We start from the raw sequence: 24,242 nt of genomic DNA on the forward strand, positions 1-24,242 counted from the left end.
ACTGTCATAAAAAGTAATGGGATTTTCCAGTAAATGCTAGTCAAATAACAATCATTTAATTTCCCCAAAAGAGAAGAAATGAAATGATCCTCAAATTAAACCCCATATCCATTATTCCTTTGATTTTCCTATCAAATAAGAATATCTATCTATATCTATTTAAACTGTCAACATATGTTGACACCTAGAAGGCTGTTAAAATTAATGAAATATATTCTTATACTTCACACAAATTAAAAACAAAATTCCTCCAACCAATAAAATATCCTCTGCAAACTGTGTTGATGATGGACAGGTATAAACTGAGTGGTTGTGATATCAGATGTGAGGATCAGGTGAGGCCTTTAGGTGGCAAATCACCGCTAAGATTAAGCTTCCTTTTGCCCAGCTTTCTGTGGCTTTCCACAGAGAAATATCTCAAACAATTCATAGTTAAGAACAGATTTTATCATTCTAATTGATTTTCTCCTATTATCCTAGCTAATTTCACAAAACTACCAATTGAAGGCTATTTAAAACATTTCTCTAAACTTGCAAATGAAAGGTTTGTGTTTTCATTTAATTCAAAGTCTTTTTTCCCTTAAATAGTCACTAAGAATCTACATCAACATTATCTTCCCTACAATTCAGTGAAGTAATGCTCTCTTTCTAATAAGGACAACAAAAGACTATATTGTACATTAGAATCTGGGGTTTTTCCAAAACCATATTTCTAGATGAAAAGAGGTTCAAGGCAAATGGTTCACAATGCTTAATGGTGTGAAAATGTGGCTTACTGTTGCACAGGCTTGATTTTCATTAGTCAAAGAACTTTTAAAGTTAATCCCCTTTTTTTCTCCTTATCAAAAGTTTACCACACTTTCTGATTGTGGCTTTAAGGAATTCAAAAATGACAGGAAATTGCTGTGATTAGTCCCATCTAATCGTCCTCATGTACCCATCAGAAACTTGCTGTTAATGCTGACATCGCAAGAGGCCACAGCTTGTTGTGTTCATAGCAAAACAGGGTTCTGCTCTGTAGAACACAATGATTTATTACAGCAAATCTTAGCAAATAACTTTCTGTGACCAATAAGTAAGTATCTTAGCAAATATGATTTCTCATTTTACAATTTCCTTACAGCACGCCCGACTGCTAATGAGGATGATCTTATGTCCATATCACCAGTTCAGTATAAAGACAAAAGAGTTCCCCAGATAGCTCAGCTGGTAAAGAATCTGCCTGTGATGCAGGAGACCCTGCTTAGAATCCTGGGTCAGGAAGTTCCCCTAGAGAAGGGTTAGGTTACCCACTCCAGTATTCTCGGGCTTCTCTGGTAGCTCAGATGATAAGGAATCTGCCTGCAATGAAGGAGACCTGGGTTCGATCCCTGGGTTGGGAAAGTCCCCTGGAGGAGGGCATGGCAACCCACTCCAGTATTCTCGCCTGGAGAATCCCATGGACAGAGGAGCCTGGTGGGCTACAGTCCACGGGGTCGCAAAGAGTTGGACATGACTGAGCGACTAAACACAGAAAGACAAAAAGCAAACCTATCACCTAGGTTTGGAATTACCTGAAAGCTCTATATACTTAAAATTCCCCCTTAACTCAAATGGAATATTAATTCCATTTAAACGCGATGAATTCTACTGTTCCTTTTTTTAATCATCCCAGCTACTCCTATCCATTCCTCGGCCTCTCAGTTTAAACCTCACTTCCAAGGTCTCCCGTGACAAGCCTAGCCTGGGGTTCTGCTCCTAGGTTTTCCAGGCTCTCTTATTTGCTCTGTCATAACATCACCACATGGGCACTGCAGTCACTCATTTAAGTCCCACAAGACTCTGCCTTTCCCGTGTACTTGCTTATATTGTTGTATCTCTATTATCTTAAAAAAACACTTAAATGTATGAACATATGAATTTCTTAAAAACATAAGAGTAGATTTTTAACATATGTATTGGAGTAAGAGGCACACAGACTACACCAAACTTGGAAATGATACAAATTTATAGCTTATACGAGAGGACCATTTAACATGTATTTACAAGTAAGAGGCGTCAGGCCTTGAGGCAGGTGGTCTAGGTCAGGTCATGGTGGTGTCCAGCAGAAGACAATTAGAGGCACAGATGTGAAGCGCAGAGAAGGTGCCAGAGGCGGAGACAGACTTAATTACACCCCACGTACAGAAAGGAGAGTGAAGAATGGTGAACAGTGCGTGCATGCATGCTTTGTCGCTTTAGTCGTGTCCGACTCTCTGCGACCCTATGGACCACGGCCTGCCAGGCTCCTCTGTCCACGAGATTCTCCAGGCAAGGATAGAGGAGTAGGTTGCCATTTCCTTCTCCTACCGAAAAATAAAGAGGAGGGTTGGCCAACCTTATTGAAGTGTCTAGAATACCATGAAGAAACCTCAGAAGCAAAGGAGGAAGTCTCCCTCTGCCAAGTAACTTCAGGGAAGCTTGGAAAAGAAGATCAAGCGAGAGCCAGGGAGGCAGGAAGAAGATGAGGAAAGGGATTTCTCTAACGAGGAGGGGACGGTCCGGCAGGCTAACAGAGTGTATGCGATGAGTGATTATAACCACAAAGGAAGAAAGACGAAGGTCCAGACGTGGACTAACCAAAGTAGGAGCTGCGGGCCAACTACATGTAAGGTGTTCCAGCCCTTCCTTCCCACGTTTGCACACCTGCACCCCAAGGACGCCTATCCCGAGGGCCACGGCTTCCTGGCCCCTAACACCACATCAAGGAGGGCAGGGCAAGCCTGTCCATGGGGAGGTGTGAGGCGGGGCCGCCCCTCGGAGAAAATGAGTGCTTCCTGTGGATTTCCACACAGAACGAATTCTGAGAGAAAACGAAATGCTCTAATGAAGCAGGAACATCGAGGAAGCCCGGGGATGCTCTCTGGAGGGGCGCGTGACCTCATGGCAGGCCACCACACTGGGAGCAGAACACGACGGAAATGGTATCCAAGGAGACATCTAGCTTCGAAATTCATGATGCGGTTCACTTCCATCTTCACCTCTGTAATTTTTCACATCTCAAGCCTGCTAATCCTCCACCCTGCCTGCCTGCCTGACAAACATCTATTTTCAAAAGCGAATCCAGAGTATACCGTTTCTACATACATGTTATTAACCCTGTCGGGATGAAATATCTAGTAAGTGTATCCATTTCTTTCTCTTTAAACACTGGTGCTCATCTGTAATGTTTACCACTAAATCCCAGAAGCAGCTATACTTCATGAAATAGTGCGCTACTTCAGAAATAGAGAGAAGCCTTTAAGATGATCAAACTCAGCTACCTGAGCCGGAGACAAATTAAATTGTTCCAATTCACCAGTAAATCAGCATCAAAGCCAGGATTAGAATTTAGTTTTCCTGGAGCCCAGGTGAGAGGCTTGGGGTTTTTAATCCTCCCTCCCCATCACATCACACTGTATAATTTACTGCACTTTGGTATTTCAACTCTCTGAAAATTCTCAACTGTCACTTACGTGAAGTTTAAGAAAAAAAAACCAGCAACAGTTAATCATTCGTTATTTAACAGGTCCAAAAAGGCACCTTAGAGAATAAAATAAGAGTGGGAGAAGGCAGAAAAAAAGCATAGGCAAGGGCTGCCTCTTGTAATCTTGTGTCTTTATCTTTCTTTTCTCCTGAACTCTGTTAAGTTAAAAATAGAAATGAAAATACAAATTTCCTTGCCCTACAAAACATCCCATTTGTAGACCAATGCCATTATAAACAGAAATGGACTGAGAGAGCAAATACAGTTTATTGTTGCTTATTTGATAAGTTATGTCTGGCTCTTTGCAACCCCATGGACTGTAGCCCACTAGGCTCCTCTGTCCATGGGTTCTCCAGGCAAGAATACTGGAATGGGTTGCCATGCCCTCTCCAGGAGATCTTCCCAACCCAGGGATGCAACCCAGGTCTCCTGCATTGCAGGCAGATTCCTTATACCGTTTGAGCTACCAGGGAAGCCCTTGCTCCAAAACAAAAGTTAACTAATGCATCAAATGCATTCATCTCTAACTGTTTTCTGGCTCAGTAAATGCCCAAGTATTGTGCTATGAGTTTTAAATGTATTATCTCACTCGATCCATATACATACATATGGCGATACCTGTACCATAATAAATAAATATTTTTACAGGCTCAGAAATTAAGTTGCTTACTCAACACCACCGAGCAAAGGGGTGAGGGGAGTTGAGTAAACACAGAGCATCAGAGCCTGAAGCCACATTAAGAATGAAAGAAGCCAAGAAGGGACAATGGAAGGCTTAGGTTCTGGAAGGAAGGGTTTGAAATATCAGCACCAGGGATGCAATGAGATGGCAGCTGAGAAGAAAAAGCAAACAAAAAAACAGAATTTCTGAATAGGATTAAGGTCCAACTGCCTGGAGAGAGAAAATAACTTGCGATCTGCAGAAGGAGTTTTTAAAGAACCAAAACTATGAAAGAAAAAGTCCTGACTCTTAAAAAAAAAAAAAAAAAAAAAAGCTGTGTGGTCATGCGTTCACCTTGCTTGGCAGGAAATTTGCTTTGAGTCATTTTCCAGTTATTCTACTTGAAAATAAGCAGAGGAAGGAGAAAGATCAAGGAAGAGAACAAAAGCCTGCTCACCTAATTAACATTTCCCACTATTCTGATTACTCCTGCAGCCACTCTTCATCCTTCTGCTTATTTTACAGAAACGCATGAACCACAGCAACATACATTGTGGAAAGGCGCTGTGGTCACAGAACTCCTGGCGATGATGGACAAGTTCCACCTTGCGCACTGCGTCATGCGCAGCCGCCCCAGCATACGTGGTCACCGAGCACTGGAAATGTAGCTGGTGTGAACAAAACACTGACTTTTTAAATTAATTTAAATGATGTAACTCATCTCTATTCCTTTGGAGAATCTCCAATTTCAAATTATATATGTCAAAACCCAATTTTAACATCCACAATAGTCAGAATCTTCTTCTGTGGTTAAAATTTGAAGCGGTATTTCAATAGCAAACATACTGTTATATTAAGATCCAAATTCTGCAAGCAGCTGTCTTAACTCTAAATAGTGAAAACAGCAAAACTTGCCAAGATTTTGAGATGCTGATACTGTTCAATTTTGGTTTTTTTTTTTTTAAGTTTCCACAGTGCCTGTTCTGAGTTGTTCAGCTATCACAAAACTACAGGAACTAATCAAATGTATGGAAAATAAAGGAGGCACTACATCGGTAATTATTATTAGTAAATGTCAGTTACTCTAATTTTTTACTCTAATTTTTGGAAAAGACCCTGATGCTGGGAAAGATTGAGGACAAGAGGAGAAGGGGGTGACAGAGGATGAGATGGTTGGATGGCATCACTGACTCAATGGACATGAGTTTGAGCAAACTCCGGAGACAGTGAAGGACAGGGAAATCTGGTGTGGTGGGTCCACGGGGTCCCAAAGAGTCAGACACGACTGAGTGACTGAACGCCACCACCATTTTAATTTTTAAAATAAAGTATTAAAGCAAGCAAAGGACAGTGAGACAGGAAGGCAAGAGACATTAACTGTAAAATTCCATGTGGAGCACATGACAAATACTGTTCCAAGGGACTTTCTAGTCTACAGATCTTTGTGCCCAACCAGCTTTTTAATAAAGTGACAGTGTTCGCAAAACAAGGCTGTTAACTGCAATTTACAAAGAGCACAGCTAAAAAGTACTGAGGTCTGGAGAGCAGGTAGGCAGAGGACACCTCGGGAGGAGGGAGGACAGAAACCAGACCAAGGACAGTGTTTTCCTATTCAAATTTCTAAGACTCCTCTTCCAACAGGTGAAATGGAAATCATATGAATTCTGCTAATTTTCAGACAAGTCAACTGGAGAATAAGTACTAAGCAGTAACCACATCCTCCGTATCACGCTTAGTTCTCACCTTGACCCTCCAGGACCTTAGCCAGGACTGAATGACCACAGAACAAGCAAGATGAGATGAGAGCCCGCAGTGGAAAGGCAGAGCAGACCTGCAAAGGCAGGCAAGGAGGTGGGCATTGCTATCGGAGTTCGCATCTAAAAATACAGACTGCCTGACAGGCCAAGAGCGAACTTCCAGTTTTTCTACAGTTATCACTCAGCATCCGTCCCCTTGGAGCTCTGGCCCTTGGGCTCAGCGATCCTCTGCAGCACGGCGCTGTCTTTATTTAGGTGGTGTTCTAAGGCTGCATGTAACCACAGCCTGTCTGGAGCTCTCTGGGCAGCTGCCGCCATCTGAGCAGCTATTGTTTGTCTCTGCAGTCCTGGTGCCAGCGGGATTAGGCTTGGAGCCAAAAATGGAACTCTATTCATAGGCTGTCAAGGCTGGAGGGGCGCTCGGAACTCATTTAGTTCAAACTTTGAGAGTCCCGTGGAAAACTCTCAAAGAATGAAATCAAATGACCAGCCTAAAGTCACACAAGCAGGGGTTGAGCAAGAATTTGCACCCTGAAATCGCCAGACTTCTCTTCTGGCTTTAAGTCTATCTTGACTAGCTGTTTCTCACTGAAAAAATGGGTGGTGCTGAGACATGAGATAAACATAAGATCAAAAGCCAAATGCAATTTACTAGGAATTGCCTTCGACATTCCCACAAATGTCAGATACAGCACTGATAGAAACGGGAGAAACCCAACCCATTTTATAAAGTTAACATCATGTTGATGTAAAAGACACTAATCTCACTCAGGCACTTAAATGCAAAATCTTAAAATACTGGTACTCAAAGTAATTTTAGCAAATGATATTCAGCAACATAGAAAAGAACAGAATACTCCTTGAAACAATTTATCTTAAGGATTCAAGATTAACAGATTTTGGGGTAAAAAAGTTTATCTATTCCAATATGTGCAGAAAAAGCAGTGCATAAAATTTGATTTTTATTAGACTTTAAGGATAACATACTTCATGGGAAAATAAAAAATAAGCAGGAAGAACAGGTAAGATCTATAGAGTCTTCCTGAATATTTGCAAATATTTGGGAAAAGACCACAAATAAGTAAACTTTTTATTTTTTTAATGAATTCCTGTCATTGTAAAATGACTGGCCCTTCATTTCCTTCCTGTGCAGCTATCAAATGTTACCGGAAACCCTCGGAAGTTGTTTGCAGCTATAGCTGTTTCCTATTGCACTTTGTTCAGCCACAATAAAATGCCATTTACTTTGACTGAGAAAAAACAGTTGTAATACGACACTTGCCTAGAACATGGATGGTTACCCAGCATACCTATTCACTATTATAGCATTTTATGACTTTCTCATGCTTTAGGCATCACTATATATATATGGATGTGTGTATATATTTTATATATATATATGTGTATATATATACACACATATATACTATTCTATCTGCAATTAAAGAACATTTCTTACATTGAACATAAAATAACGCTACATTATTCTATTCTGCATATAAACAAATGAATAAAAGGTCCCTGTATAAAGCTGTCCTCTGCAAAGCATATGAAGCTGTAACTTGGTTAATTTGAGCATGAACATCTCAATGCAGAATAAGGGATGAACAAAAATGGAGAAAATGGTAAAGATCTGATAAATATACACATAACCAACTACGAGAGCTGGAATTTCAAGCTCTGAAATATTTTTAACAGGATATAATAGCACAAAGAAGTGTGAAAATCTCAAAACTTGAAAATATTGCATCTTCTAACAAACAAGAAACAGCTATTTCTCAAAGTAGAAGCGATCTGAATAATAGTCTATCATTAACTTGATAAATGTTTTCTGAGATTTCAACTTTGGTAACTAATATTCTACTACTATTCTTTAAAGAACAATTTTAATAACCTGGAGAAGCAAAATACAGATCTCATCTTTTTTAAAATATTCACTGCTTAGAGTAATGGAAAATAAATTTAATTCTTACTTCAGGAATATCAAGTAGCCTACCCTCTCAGAAATAAATCAGTAGTACCACCAGCCCAACTAGTAAATATATCAACATATAAAAGGTCAGAAAACTACTGCCGAACTGATTTTGTATAGCTTACAAACTAAGAATGGCTTTTACCTTCTTAATCAGAAATAAAAGGATATACTGTGACACACGAAAAGTATATGAAATTCAAATTTCAATGCTCATAAATAAAGTTTTATTGGCACCCACAGCGATTCTCATTAATTCCCCTGCTGTCGAGGGCAGCTTTCACTCTGCAGTGTTAGAGCTGAGTGGCTGTGAAGTGACTCTGTGGCCTGCAAAGCTGGAATTATTTCAGACTTGGCCCTTCACGGCAAAGGTTTAACGATCCTCACCACACACGGTTAACAAAATGAAGTTTAAACACTTAGTGCTATTTACAAGCTCTGTGCTTTTCGGTCTGAAAATATTACTAGAAATAAGGTTCGCCTAAAAAGCAACCATCATGTAATTCAGCAAAAAACAGAGAAGGTACAGGAAAAACATATCTGAAACCACATGTACATCCCAAACCCGAAAGCCCATCAAGTGAACATGGGATCCTGCAACCAGAAGCAGCAATCATGAAACTCATGTCTCCCTGGCTCTGAGCTCAGGTGGCCTTTATCTCTCTCTCAAGCCCTATGTAGTGGTGGTTTAATTGCTCAGTCGTGTCCAACTCTTGCAACCATGGATGTTAGCCCACCAGGCTCCTCCGTCCATGGGATTTCACAGGCAGGAATACTGGGCTGGGTTGCCATTTCCTTCTCCACTGAAGTCATATAATTTACTTGAAAATTGGAGAAAACACAAATGGAGAAGACAGCAGACTGCTGGCATTTGCAGTCTCTGCCTATCTCACAGGGTTTCTTGTAAAGATCAACTACGTGAGGGTGCTTTATTAAGTGCCACATGCTTAATAAGCTATACTTGTCACTGCCCTTCTGGCTCCCGGAGAAAGTTTTATTTCAGCCTGATCTAAAAGTGAGGTCAGGGGTGGAAGAGTGGGACAAGAAAGATCGGAACACAGCACAGAAGAGTAGCGAAAGAAGGAAAGCCAAGGGCTGCTGGTTTCTCTTTGGCCATCTCCTTCAAGGTCAACTCTCAAAGGTAACAAGCATGTGACGGTCTCACAGAAATCAGCCCAAGGAGAGGGACCCGTGTGGCTTCTGTGATTCCAATGGGGCCACGTGCTCCAGATCTAATAATAAGAGATTTAGAGTAGAGATCAGCCTCCAAAACACATGAAATTTTAACTCTACAGAACTGATAGAGGAAAAGCTAGGAAAACAGTAAGCTGAAACAACCTCCAGAAAGTTTTTAAACCATTTAAAATTTTAAGCAGATGGAAACAGATCCAATAGTCGTCAAAGAGCCTAAACCCTTTGAAGATGTTCTTGTAGACACGCAGAAATCACATCCACAAACATACTCTATATTCAAAAAGGGCACCTCTACTTAATACACATTTCTGATGAATTTATTTTTAACCATGAAAAATTTATTTTTCAGTGTTTGTTCCCAAACAGGAAGATGTACCCCCAATGAATGGGAAGATACAAAAACAAAAAAAAAACCCACAAACATTTACTGCTGCTGCTGCTAAGTCGCTTCAGTCGTGTCCGACTCTGTGCGACCCCATAGACGGCAGCCCACCAGGCTCCCCCATCCCTGGGATTCTCCAGGCAAGAATACTGGAGTGGGTTGCCATTTACTTCTCCAATGTGTGAAAGTGAAAAGTGAAAGTAAAGTCGCTCAGTCGTGTCTGACTCATAGCGACCCCGTGGACTGCAGCCCACCAGGCTCCTCCGTCCATGGGATTTCCCAGGCAAGAGTACTGGAGTGGGGTGCCATTGCCTTCTCTGACAAACATTTACTAGACAGTGTAAAATAAGCGGATCAGTGACATGGGTATGAAAGGTACATGGATATGTACCTACACTCTTATAATAAGGTGGCAAGCCCATCAATGACTACAGTAAAAGAATTTTCCTAAGGTACAGCCTCTAATGCTAATAAGGGAAAAATCCAAGATGTTTATCACTGTGTACAGTATGCTACCACCCCTGTGAAAAAGACGAGAAAAAAAAGTAATGCATGCTTGTTTGTACATGAGTAAAAGAAAGTACAAACAGCAATTGCCTCACAGTGCTTGGAAATGCAGGCTTTCTTATCATTCCAGAATGCTGAGGCCACTAGATCAGGAGACCACTGTCACTGAAAAGAGTTTATTATTCACCGCAGCCAAGCGGGTCTGCACTGGGGCCAGTCAGGAGGCAGAAGGAGCAGGAGAAAGAGTGGGTCGCAACCTTCCCTGTGGTTTCCGTGGAAAGGGCAAGGTGCTACAGCTCAAGCAGGTTTAGAACTGGCTGGTATGAATTATTTCAGCGGATTCCGGTCCTCACTACAACATCTGTGACTCTCAAAAGAAAGTATGCTGAGTGTAAGAACCTTTACAAAAAAAAAAAAGAAAAAACCCAGTATACACTCTGTGAGTCTATTTATAGAAAATTTTAGGGAAGGCAAACTAATATACAGTGATTGAAGGCAGATCAGTGGCTGCCTGGGGGCGGGAGGAGGCAGCAACAGAAGTGAGAGGCTTGGGGAACTTAGGGGGAGAGATGGGTACGTGTGCTGTCTGACTGCGGGATGGTTTCACAGCTGGGTAGCTATGTCCAAACTCATCCAATCGCAGGCTTTAACCGCGTGCAATTTACTGTATGTTAACGACAGTCCAGTAAAACTTTTTTAAAAGTAAAGAGCAATACTTGCTTTGTGTCCAAAACTTGGAAAATACCAACACAGAGATAAGGGAGTAAAACTGCAGTCGTTTCTAACGCATGCACAGGCCCCGAATGAACACTTGGAAATTACATGCCCACTGTAAGCGACCTATCGGACCTCAGAAGTTCACGTTGATAGCATTGACTAGAAAGACACTTTGCTGGGGCGGCTCCGGTCTGCCGAGGTTCCCTGTGGAGAACGGAGCCTGGGAGTGCACACTGGTCCCCATTGTTCGGCCCCCTTCTTCTCTGTCCTTGACATTCTGCAAGGAAGCTGTGACGCATATGCATGCAGGAGCCAGGCTGCCAGGGCTCTGACGATCTAAGGCTCTCTGCTCTTGCCTCTCTCCCACCTCGAGCAACTGCATGATTTTTGTTAAAAGCAGCAGATTTGCCCTGATACTGAGCATAATCAAACAAAAAATGTTATAAGGACTTCTGGCGTTAACAAAGTGTGTATTAGAAAAGGAAACAATTAGAAAAGATCAAGTGACTTTTGCTTGTACCTTCTGTTAAAAGGAAACACCCCGCCACCCCAGTTAAAAACAACATAACGGGAACCATCTGAGACGCAGAAAGGCAGTTCTAGGCACAAAATACATTCAAAAACGTTCATCCAAACTTGTCACTGAGAATCCCCAACTCAGCTGATCAAACCCAGCCCTAGACAAGGTTTTTTGGTTCCGTTTTTAAAAAAATAGGCGTCCCACCATGACAGCAGGAGAGAAAAAAGTTTCTGGGGGGATGTTTCCTCCTCTCCAGGAGGACTCAGTGAGGCCACCTGATTTAAGTTTATACAGAACATTCCAAGGGATTGCACAGAGACTCTCCAAAATAGGTCATTATTTATAAAAATAACATAAATATTATCCTTGACCTCTTCTGGTATTTACGCCTTTCCACCAAGCACAGCCATTCTCTCATACACTCACTGAACTGGATTTCTTGGCCTCACCACTCCTTCTAATTGTCCCAATGAGAACACCCCTGAACCCCGTCTCTCTCCATCCACTTGACTACTTGCTGTATCGGCACCCTAACTTTTCCAAGGGGCCTGCCTCATCCTCCTTCCTGCACCACCACATCCGTCATCATCACTTTCCCACTTCCTCCAGAGGCGTTTATTAGCACCTGGGCACACATCTCACATTCACCTGTCTCTCTCTGCTATTTCACGCACGCAGACTACCAACTCTCAGAGCATCTCTTAACATGCTGAATAGACAGCAGCAGCTCAGTAAACATCTGATGGGTTAAAAAATGATTTGAATGGCAATGAATTTAGATTTCCTTTAGTCTGTTAGGTGTTGTGATAATCACCAGGTTTCTAAATTTCTCTTAACCACTAAGAAGCAAGTAGACCCATTTTGCTTCATCAGATCTGTTCATCCAAAGGACAGGCATGCCTTTATCAACCTACTGAGACCCTGGATATCTCATGCAGTGTTAACAGAGGTAACTAACCCCTGCACATGGGAGAGGCCGTGGCATCTCTCCAGCTGCAAAGATGCTCATCACTACTCACAGAACATCAGGACCTGGACGCCAGTTTTCTCCAAGATCCCAGAGGTAAACCTCACTATTGCCCACATCTCATGCCTTCCTGCCCAGTGATTTTCTCACTCCGCCATTAATAATTAAGCAACATGATTCTGGGACCCCAGGTGATGTGATGGGTCAGCGCATCACGGAAACTTTCTTCTACCTGACTGTCTTCACCAGCTTTCACAATCCGGCCCCCAGTGATACTGACCAGCCTACTGAAAGCCAGTCTGCTTTAAAAGTTCTGAGGCACATATATCCTTCGAGGATATATTTGGACCCTGAAGGTCATGCCCAAATTATCTGCTGAGTTGAGGAAATAGAAGCATCCAGAGGTGGACCTTGTGAGGCTGTATATTTACTATCTTCTTTTACAGTGTCCATGCTAATATATGGTTATTTCTAGACTTTTAGAGACTTAGGTGACTTGTGGAATGATCAGACATTTTTACAAAACACAGTTTACTACATGCTTCACAACAAATATTCCTGAGTGCTAACTATAGTTATTCTCCACTATTATCTGCCTTCAACTCATAAATAAATAAAACCTCTTGGGAATCTGCATGAATTTTCCCCCACTGTCTCATCAGCAGGATCTATATGCCGCCCAAGGGTCTGGGAGCTAGCTATGGAGTCTGAGATGGCATTTCTTCTCCCCAAAGGAAGAGTTTTGAGGTTTCAGCAAACATCCCGTCCAAAGAGTTGTCAGAACAGACAGACTTAAAGGGAGTGGCGATACCACATTAATCCCGTTTCTTCAAGACATAACACAACAGCAGTATCCTCATCATTTCAGAGGCCAGAGACAGATAACCGAGGTTTCAAGGCTCCTCACGGTAGCTTTAACTTATATAATTTCTCTGTTTCTTTCTCCTGTCCTCAAATACACATTATGTCCAGACATATGGTATCTGCTCAGATATTGCAAAGGGCATATGTATAGCTTGCTTGCCTGTCTCTTCAGAGGATTTAATCTAATCTAAAAGAGAGATGATATAAGAAAAGTGAAAACATTTAAAAGTCTAACTAAACAAGCAACTGTTTAAAAGGGGTGGTTATGTTCCTGAATTACTACCTCGAGGCTGTGGCTTCTAGATTTCTCAAGGTCTGTGACCAGTCCCCGTTTCAAGCAAATAGTTACTTGACTATGAAATCCTCCTCTGAAATTTTTATAAATATCTCATCTTTCTTCTTTTTATATTTGACAATGCATTCTAAATTTTTTAGCTCTTAGTTCTTTCCTTTTATTTCACCAAAAATGAGGCTGAACTGAGTTATGAGTAATGCTGTGAAACAGTATAAAAGACACTGCTTAAACAAGCCTTTAGTAACCAGAGGTAATGATGATTCCAATCTTTATGAAAAAGTAAAGTGAAACTGTTATTCATTCAGTCGAATCCAACTCTTTGCAACCCCATGGACTATAGCCTGCCAGGTTCCTCTATTAATAGGATTCTCCAGGCTGGAATACTGGAGTGGTTGCCATGCCCTTCTCCAGGGGATCTTCCCAACCCAGAGATTGAACCCAGGTCTCCTGCACCTCAGTTAGACTCTTTACTGTCTGAGCCACCAGGCTGTTCTTACACAATCTCTTAATCCCAGCGCTCATTCTTAGGCTCAAGAAACTCCCTTGGTATCCTATTCCTAACACTTCCAAAAGCAAAGACCCTCAAGTCCTGTTTCTCTCCCACATAATTAAATTCTTACAGGGCTCAATCATTCTTAATCAGCTACCGGTTTTCTAATAATCCAAACCTCATTTTTAATCTCCATCAGAGAAACACATCAAAATTTGGCCAAAGAGCGAGAGCATATTAATCTCAAGGCAAAAGTATAGTCAAAAATCAATCTTGTTTACTTGTACTAATCAAGAAAGACAGTCTATAGGACAGGTTGGAATATGGTGACAAAAGGCTTAAAAACTAATTTTTTAACATCCTTTTTTAAGACACAAAATATTACATACACACATGCTCCCTTATCAAGCATCTTTCTACAGGCATTTCAGTACATGGATATTGAATTCAAGCTTCTCTCCACCTTAAAAACTGCTTCCTTTTAAGTTCAACAAAGTAAATTATAAAATAAGAACAGTACAAAAAAAAAAAAAAGGAATAACAAAGACTGGCAAGGAAGCTGAGAATGCCTTCTTAATTTTGGTTTTTATATTTCCTTGATATATCAAATAGACAACTCAATAACTGAACAGGACAGTTCCCCTAAATAAGACATAATAAGCAAAGGCATGACAGAGGTATGTAAGTTATAAATCTACCTCTTTATAATCTAGATTATGGAAACTAGATTCTATGGGAAATATTGACTCACTGAAGAGTCTAGACTCAAAGGCCAATGACCTCCTCCAAGAGAAGCTCTATCTTCCTACAAAGGAACAGTCCTCTTGGGGTCATGTGGAGAGTTCTGTTTTAACTCTGATCGAGACAGCTTGTAGACTCCACTTGCAAATTTTCATGCATAAATGGTAGCTAACTTTTTACTACACAAAGGATAGCTATGCTGAACCTCTGTGTATGTGTATGTGCAATAGGATAAAGAGAACCAAGACTTAAGGAAAAAGTTGATGCACTGTCAAATGTAAAAGTTCAAACATTCGAAGTTTATAAGGACTTTGGAGTCAAGGAAGTACCTTCTTAGAATGTTGGACGTTCAGAGAAAAAAAAAATGGTCAGAAGGAAAATTTGACGTGTGAGTTCAAGAATTTGCTCCCAATTTGAAAATTACTGAATTCTGATCCTTTACTGCCTGCAGACACACAGCACTGCTCTATGGAAAAATTCCAAAACAACATTAAAAAAAAAAAAAGCACTGTGAACTGTGAAATAAACTCTTTTGATAGTTTTCATAAAATGCAGAGTTTGGAAAATGCAGCAGCAGTAGAATCTGCAGTTAAGTTTAAAATACATTACTAAATTTAGGAGCTATTAATGAAACTACAATATTTGCTTTTTCACCTGCAAGTGAAACTCTACTAAGAAGCAAAGTAGTTTTATAAAAGCAAATTGAAAGGAAAAAAAAATGGGGCTAAATTTTCATCAGAGAATAAATGCTTGTCTTGAATAATTCTAAAGGAAGATGATTTATCAAAAACTAAAGAAAAGTGGCAAATAAAGAAATTTAATTCTTAAATTTCCCCAAATCAAACGGGTATATGCATGAATATTTCATACATAATAGTATTAACACATACCTGTTTTAGAATTAATTGAAAAAAATCCCTGTGGATTTCCACTTGTGATTTTGTATGTCAGCTTGTCATCAGAGCTGGAGTCTGGATCAAATGCCTCAATCTGGACCACAGATACATCCTTGGGAGAGTTTTCCATTATTTCTGGATAATAAACAGGCTCCGACGTCTGCGGAGCGTTGTCATTCACATCCTCCACCTCTATGTAGACCTCTACGAAGGAGGACAGGGGCACCACGCCCTGATCAGATGCGTAGACTGTCAGCCAGTAATGAGAGGTCGACTCGCGGTCCAGTCGATCTGAAGTCTCTATGACACCTAGGCAAGGGAAGAACAAAAGCATGAAGCAGTATGTCAACAACAACAACTTGTCACTATGAGGAAGTGTCAGCCTACATGACAACTCTGACTTATGCAAGGCTCACAGCTAAGCCATCTTAAGCAAACGAACCTCTCTGTGTCTTGGTTTCCTCTTTTATAAAATGGGATAATAACAGTATGCTGAAAAAACCAGCTAATACACTTACAATGATTAAAATACAGCACTTGGCACATAATACCACTCATAAAAGTTTTTGTCATCGCTGGTATTAGGTGCCAGGCACCACGTGAAGTGCTTTACAAAAATTATCTGATTTAAGTCTCAAAAGAGCCCGCAGAAATGAATGGGCAAATATGGTCTCTTACGTCCTGAAATCCTTCCATTTCTTTGAATAGCCTTAAACAAATGGCAACACGAGCAAGATGCTAAAAACATCAATGCTCTCACCGTGTTACAAGCTCCATAGGGGCAGAGACCGCCTCCTTGTCAAATACCAGTTTACCCAGCACATTACTACTTTTTATTTATATAACTACTTATTAAATGAATGAACAAGAATGAATGTATATCTTAACTGGACTTGGTACAGAATAGTCCTCAAACGGGCCCAAACTAGGACACATTTCTTATTAAGTCAACCAGTGAGAGGCAGAGCTATAAAATTACAAAGAAGACGGTTAGAATGTCTGTAACATTTTGGCCCAAACCCTGAAATCACGCATAGGCATACTTAATCTCAGGATTATTAACAGCAGAAATGTCCACTTGTCTTGGGCAAACCCCACCTTTTTATTCAATGGTGTGATCTTGTCATTTGGTTTTCCCAAAATACATCACTACATTTTTTTCTCTTGTGCAGTGTGTGTGTGTGTGTGTGTGTGTGTGTGTACTAGTCACTCAGTCAAGTCCAACTCTTTATGACCCATGGACTGTAGCCCACCAGGCTCCTCTGTCCATAGGACTCTCTGGGCAAGAATACTGGACAGGGTTGCCATTTCCTTCTCCAAGGAAACTTCCCGTCTCGGGGATTGAACCCAGGTTTCCTGCGTTGCAGGGGGATTCTTTACTATCTGAGTCACCAGGGAAGAGAATCACTGTGAATTAAGGCTATTTTCATTGTTCAATATGATCCAGGTTGAACTTTGGAAATCCTACAACTCTAGAATCCCTAGTTTTCCATTGAATGCAAACTACTATGGAAAAAGTAACAAATATCTATTTAATCTGTGCTCAGAAATGAAGCAGTATTTATTTTAACTGAATACATATCTGTATTTCTTATTTTTTTATCATGATGTAAATTTAAATATGTGCTTATCTGAGGTTATTAATATTAAAAAAAAAGACCTCATTTATTTTAAATACTAAATAATTATATCTAACCCTCCCCAAAAGGTTTCCAACTTATAAAGACCAAATATTAAATGTGAACTAAATATTAAAATATTTACTAAATATTAAAATGTGAACTGGATTATCATAAAATGAATATGTACTGCTATTCAGAAGCATTCCGACTACTGTTTCATTAATTCTTAGCAAACCCTCAAAATGGATCTCCTCCTAAAACTATGGAACAAAGACTCAGAACTCTTAAATAAAAAAGGAGTTAGCTGGTCTCTGTACAGCAGATAAGTCAAACATGTGTTCCTTTTTCTCTTGTCCAAACATGAGTCTATGCATACTGAATCTGTTCACTAAATTAGCAAAATTATATGTTATTAGCCTGAAAGAAGAGCGCCCTAAGTAACCAAGGGAAAGTAATCTTTTCCAGTTTTTCTTTTTTATCACTCCCATCAATTGATACAAAGGACATCAGGGAATAACTGAATGTTCTAAGAGGATTACATAAACAAATGAATGCACAAATGCTTCTCTTGTTTCTGCCATGTCATGAAAATGTAACATAATTCACTTGGCAGGTGAAGTATTATTAGAAAATTTCAAGACAGGTACAAGGTACTTGCACTCACCTCTTTTGAATTCTAATCCTCAACTAGTTCATTTTAAAAACTGTGTCTCTCTCTCAATGTCATTTGTAGGCATTTAATAACAATAATTAGGAAAAGTTTTGTTCATCTTTACTATATAGCAGGCACTATAACTATCTTACATGCCTTATTTTATTCACTTCTTATATCTAATCTTCCCATATATGTGGTGTTATTATCCTCATTTTGTGAATGAAAAACTCAGATTAAGAGAGATGAGGCTTTCCCAGGGTCCTAGGCAATGGCAGAGCTGGAGTTCAAACACCAGGAATCTCTGACTTCGGGTACCAACAAAATCCCATCAGTTTTACCGTTAGTATGACAAAGGTGCAGTCAACCAAATTTACTGTGAAAAGTCTGAAAAGACAAGTCAGTGCTATGCTGTCCATTTTTTTGCAGATCAGTACTCAGAAGGCGTGAATTAAGTGTTCATTCACATACAATAGCTTTTTTTTTTTAGTGTCAGGGTAGAAGGAAAAAAAAGAGACAGAAAACGCAAATATGTTATAAGATTTAAATCACAGACAAAAACAGCTCTAGATTTTCTATTCAGTCCCACGTGGAGTCTGGTCTGAAAGCGTCCAGACTGCAGTGCACATGTATGAGACGGATGCTTCTGCTGGGAAATGCCCTCTCTGCCAATCAACCTAGCAACTGAGGGGACCCCACCTGTGCCTGGCTGCCGAGCCACAGTCTGGAGGGAAGGTGTCAAGGCCCAGGGAATCGCCAGATATTACCATCAGTTCAAAGCGAGACACTAAAGCTGCTCTACTCAAATATGGGAGAAACTAGAATTGCGTGAAGTAGCAATTGAGATACTCAGGTGTTCATATTTCATGAATTCTTGAACTGTATATCTTTATGTATATTTCATAGTGACTTCTGAGACGTTCATGTTTTAATGTATTTTATTATATCCTTGTAAAAGAACAAAATTACTTAATACAGCTAATAGGTAACTAAAAGATAAGGTGAATTTTTAACTTCCAAAGGGAAAGGAGGGCATATTGAATAATCTCTTCTTTAAAAAAAAATGCTTAGATAATAACATGAGTAAATTTGCTATATTTATAATTTAACAATATAAGGATTTACTGCATGTCAAGGACTTCATTAGGTGCTTACATGTATTAAATCATTTAAAGAACACAGGAATCATTTGATTTTCTTCCAAGCTTCACAAATGAGGAGGCAGAAGTTTAGATAAAGTAAGCAAATGGCCTTAGCCTTAGAGTGATTGAGAAGCACAGTGATTAAGTAGTCAGTCAACAGTTAAAAAGGTAGAACTGAGATATGAATGAGCCAGTCTGATTCCAGAACGTTGGCTCTTCACCAGCAGGCTGTACTGTTATCATTAGCCACAGATGCACTGTCACACACACGACCACAGCAAGGGTGCTGGCTATCACGGATGTGGGTGGGGGCTGCCACGATGAGAACCCACAGGCAGCTTCCCATTGTGGAGGTCAGAGTCTTTCCCAAACTTAGAGGACAATAAAGCAGAGAAGATTCCAGGGCTCCGCTTAGTCACAGAGGTCCAGGGTCCAGTGCCTAAGCACTATTTTAATTGCAGATTCTAATTCGAACCACTATTCTGAAAGCATAGTGTAGATGGGAATAGACCATATTTCGGCAGAGAGAATTTTACAGAGTGTTTATGAGAGTCCTGCAATGTGGGAGACCTGGGTCCGATTCCTGTGTCAGGAAGATCCCCTGGAGAAGGAAATGGCAACCCACTCCAGTACTCTTGCCTAGAAAATTCCATGGACAGAGAAGCCTGGTGGGCTGCAGTCCATGGGGTTGCAAAGAGTCGGACACGACTGAGCGACTTCACTTTTCTTTATAAGAGTCCAGAGTAAGGTACCTCCTTAACCAGGGGCTCATCAGAATCTCATTTATTCTTTATAGGCGTCCTCGTTTCTGAGACAACGAACAAAGCAACTACTAAGAAATCTGGCCAGAGCAGTTTTTATTCTTTCAGTCTTTACTCACTTATTCCTTATCCCTTCAGTCATTATTTCAGTCCTTATACACTTATCACCATTCTTTTCTCCATCCTTCCTAGAGCCACAACCAGCATGCATAGATGGCTCTCTTCTGTAACTTAGTTATCTTAATTCATTCAAAGGAAATAAGTTTTCAAAATTCCATCATGAAGTACTTTAACACAGGAAAATAACTACTGAAGACTCCCAGGTATTGCTGGAAGTGAATCGACCTACTGTGTTCAGAGACCTACTATAGTTCTCAAAACTATACCAGTTCCATTTTTCTCAGTCCATAATCTTCTACCAAACCAGCTTTCAATAATTACTTTTCTGCACACTGGGTTATAAATTCACCTTTCCTGAAACAACCAACAAAACTATAAATACTTAAACTCTGGTTTTAAAGAGCTTTTTTTTTTTTAACACACACCCACAGTAATACTCCATTTGGCACATATATACATCCATACACTGAGTTCCATTGATCTCCCTCTTGTCTTCAAATACCTCCCTCTCTGGGCCTATTTTTTGTTCCTCTTTCACTGTCTGGGAGAGCAACAATGGCATGCAACCAACTAGATGATCTGTAAGCCTGGGCTGGGAGAGACGAAGAAGTGATAACCCAGGGCTGCCGCAGAGCTCCCTGCAGCCAGATGAGATCATCGGTGATGTACCAGAGAAAGCCAGTGAGATGGCGGTGGTGGAAATGACACCTTTCTTGTCAAAAGGTTAGCAGTGCACAAGCAGCAGGCAAGGTAAGGATGCCGCTGTCTGATTCGACACTGTGCATTTTGAGCACAGAAGACAAGTTCAGACAAGCTTGGTATATATGCACCATCCAGCAATGCTACAAGAATCATTTCTCAGCGTTAATGAAACGTGACAGAAACAAGAGATGGCCCAGTTTTTCCAATCTCAAGAATACGATGAAGGCATTTTCAGGGGGAGTTTGTTAAAAGCTGAAAAATTTGAAAGAAGCCGGAAATCTGGAGCTATTAAATAAAAATATTTATCATTCCAAACATACTCTCTAGGATTTTCAAAACTACCACCAGATGTCACTATGGAAACTGCTTTTAAATGTGTGTACAGTGGAAAAATAGAGCTGAAAGAAAAAATACAATGTAACTGTTCAAAGAGCTTGACCAATGTGGCTGAAAATATAGCTCACAGCAAAATTTCTTTTAAAAAGGTTTCACTCATGTCCATATATTTAAACAGGCCCATGATTAGACAGTTACTGATGGTGTCTTCCTTACACAGTCCAATTATTGAAAGGCTGTAGGATACAGTATTAATTGCTCAAGTAAACGGCCCCAAAGTAAATAAAGGTTTCCAAAAATAACTCCTTTCTGCTGCCCATCCCTGATGGCCAATGGCCGGTTAACTTGAACACTGGCCTTGGACAGGAACGTCCAGCAGCTCCCCAGCTGCCACCGGTCGGCAAGATGCTTTCAACACGGCAATCTTTCAGGCAAAAATAAAGCAGTATGTAGTCACTATAATGCCCGAAATAATTTAACTGATCCAAATTTCCATGGCCAGAGAGTACCTTTTCTTCCTGGAATTTTCCTATTTTCTTGGTTTAACAGGTGTTGGCCCCATATCAAGTTCTAGTGCCAAAGCTTTCAACAAAACCAAGCTATTTCAGCTTCTTTAGCTACTCCAACTAAAAAGTACTATAATCAGCAACAATCTGGCAACATAAACTTGTAAACCCTACCCTCATCTCTGATATACCATATTATCACACCTATTTTTTTTAACTTCTCTGCAACCAAGCTTATGGCAGCAATTGTATGAAAAGCTTCTTGGTCAACCACCAGAAAAATGTCAACGTAAAATGTAATTTTTGATGATATTTTCCCTGAAGGCAACAAGGGGTTGACCCTTCTTTTCTCCATTTCTGTAGTCTCATCATAAACAGAGTAACTCTTTTGGAACTAAATGTCTTCTCAAATGTAAAAACAATGCCCACTTAAAAAGAACAGCTATCTTCTACAGACTAGAGATACAACAGCTATGCTTCTGCAATTAATCTGCAAATGGCCACTCCATTTTTTTCTGCTCATTATGGAAAAATCAGAAGTCGCTCAATTGTCATATTAAATAGTAATGTGCTACAAGGCATTTGTCTTTAAAGAGTCAACGATAAACTCTCTCCTAAAAACTAAACCTTTTGAGGGCATGGATTTGTTGCCTGTTTTGTTCAGGGCCTGGTAAAGGGGTGCTTATTAAGCATGTGTTGAAAAACAGATGTTCATCAAAAAACAAGGTAAGGATGAAAAACAAGTCCCAAACAAGAGTAACGTAAGGAAATATGACAGCTAAAGGTTATGCAGGGTTCTGCGGAGAATCCTGGACCAGAAAAAGCACACTGGATAAAAATCAAAGAAACTGAGTAAACTGGGCCTTAGTTGACAAGAACATATTGACATTAGTTTGTTAATTATAACAAATAGACAATAATAGGGGAAACTGTGCGGGGCAGGGGACACTAGCTGCTCAACTTTTCTGTAATCTACCGAATTTTTTCAAAAGATGTCCATCAGGGGTAATTAATATGCAATTTGTTTCTTCTTTAAGTGATAAAACTTTTCTGAATTTTGTTTTTAATCTCATTTTCATTAAACACAAGATTGAGACTGATAATGTTATGAATACCATACCTTGAGACATCCTAGAGTGTCCACAGGAAAAAACCTTGTTATGTTGGGCTAAAGATTTAAACAGCAATCCAATTATCTGTTTACATTGTAACTTCTAAATTTACTGTAAATATTGAAAGATTTGCTGTCACTTAAGTTTTGCCTTGATAACATTAATGTGAAACGGTGATAAAACTGAGTTTCTTGATATAAAAAGCTCTATTTCTGAAATTCAAAGACTCTTTAAAATGACTATACCAACCTGACACGCAATAGTATCTAACAAATGAAAACCCTTTAGTTCTTTTAGAAACATTAAGTACAGTAGATCATAATGTAAATATATAATATGTATATATTTAATGTTTCTGCCTGTTTCTGTGTTGCTTGGCAAAATTGCATAGTTACTGCTAACTAAAATACAGGAACAAATGAGATAAGAGTCTTTTAAAGGCATTTCAGATGCTAAAATGGCTAGACAGTCCACCTAGAGAAAGACACAGAAAAAATGCTTTTGGTAGTCACATAAAAGTTTCATACTTCCTTTCACCTCAAGGATATAAGATATTATCATGTATTTTTACTGATGTTGGTAAGTATGAAATATAAGGAAAATATAGACAGAGTCATATTTAATAGTTTGTCTTGCAGACAAAAATTCTCTGGAAAAAAAATTAATACTTTTAAAAAGAGAGTAATACATAATTAAAATTTTAAATGCTCGAGAGTACACAAATAGGATAAATATCCCATGCTTTTGATAAATTTAAAAAAGGTCAGGATGAGTCCACCAAGAAACAACCCCCACAGGCCAAGCAAGCCCCTAGGCACACATCAGCATACAGCAGTCCAATGAGTACCGCTGTCCCCTCACGGCTAAAGAGAGTAAGTCCTGTCGCAAAGGTGAACGATATGGTCCCGACTGCTACCATCACCCAGACTTCCAAAGCAGGAGCTTGCCGTGTTATTTTGTGAGAAGCCATTTATGACTAAGAACACAGCAAAGTCAAGTGAAATGGTAATGATGATGGTGATATTGTTATAAAACAGCAAATCTATCTATTATATAGAGCTCACGATACACCAGCTACGATTTCAAGTATGTCTCACATCTTTTCATCTTTATAGAAACTCTAAGAAGTGGGTAATAGAGTTAGAAACTCTAAGAAGTGGGTAGTTAGTTAGTTTAATAGAGGAAAGATGAGGAAACAATGTCAGCCACCTGCCCAAAGTCACACAGTTAAGTTTATTACTGGTGGAACTGGGGCTCAATCCCAAAGAGTCGGGCTCCAGCCATTCTGTGATACGTCTGAGTCTGGCTGTGTCCTCTGATTGGAGAAACGCATGAGGGCCACTGAACACAGCCTGCCATTTCCTGGGAAAGTCCTGTATTCAACAGAATGCACAAATGGAGAGACCAGATGGAAAAAACTGGCTTTGTTGTTTTCCCAACATTTGGGGATCTACGCAAAAGATCTGAAGCTGCAAAAACCTCGCTGTTGTGTGTCATTAAAACATTAAGCATGTTTCATGAGGGCACAAAAAGGGGATGTGGCTAATTTTGTGATGTCTATTAATTACAAGGAACAGTGTCAACAATATACAGACTGAGCAAAATTGTAAATCTTTATAAAACTGTATATATAGAGTACAACCTTGCTTTGGTTTAGTCCTATTTCAAACACCAGAAGTACAAATACAGAAGTATATGCCCAGTGTGGGGGCAGGGGGGAAGGTCCAGAATAAACAAAAGGACAGAGGGACAATAAAGGAAATCAATGAACTAAAAAAATTTTTAACTGTAAATTTCCCTAACCAAGAATTTTAAGTCATATTTAACATGCATACAATAAAA

At 39.8% G+C, this 24,242-nt stretch overlaps 1 protein-coding gene across 6 annotated transcripts in view; it reads right to left on the reverse strand.

The window, feature by feature from the left end:
* The window catches only part of FAT1 (FAT atypical cadherin 1), a 121,332-nt gene that overhangs the window by 46,306 nt on the left and 50,784 nt on the right, over positions 1–24,242 (reverse strand). For all 6 annotated transcript variants that reach the window (XR_010664647.1, XM_065947608.1, XM_065947607.1 and 3 more), the window contains exon 3: positions 15,442–15,756. Coding sequence is in view for 5 of the 6 variants with exons in the window: in XM_065947608.1 (XP_065803680.1) it covers positions 15,442–15,756 (315 nt within the window). In the remaining variant the exon portion in view is untranslated. The remainder of the gene's footprint in view (positions 1–15,441; positions 15,757–24,242) is intronic.

The sequence above is a fragment of the Muntiacus reevesi genome, chromosome 10 (assembly GCF_963930625.1).
Source record: "Muntiacus reevesi chromosome 10, mMunRee1.1, whole genome shotgun sequence".
NCBI lineage: Eukaryota > Metazoa > Chordata > Mammalia > Artiodactyla > Cervidae > Muntiacus > Muntiacus reevesi.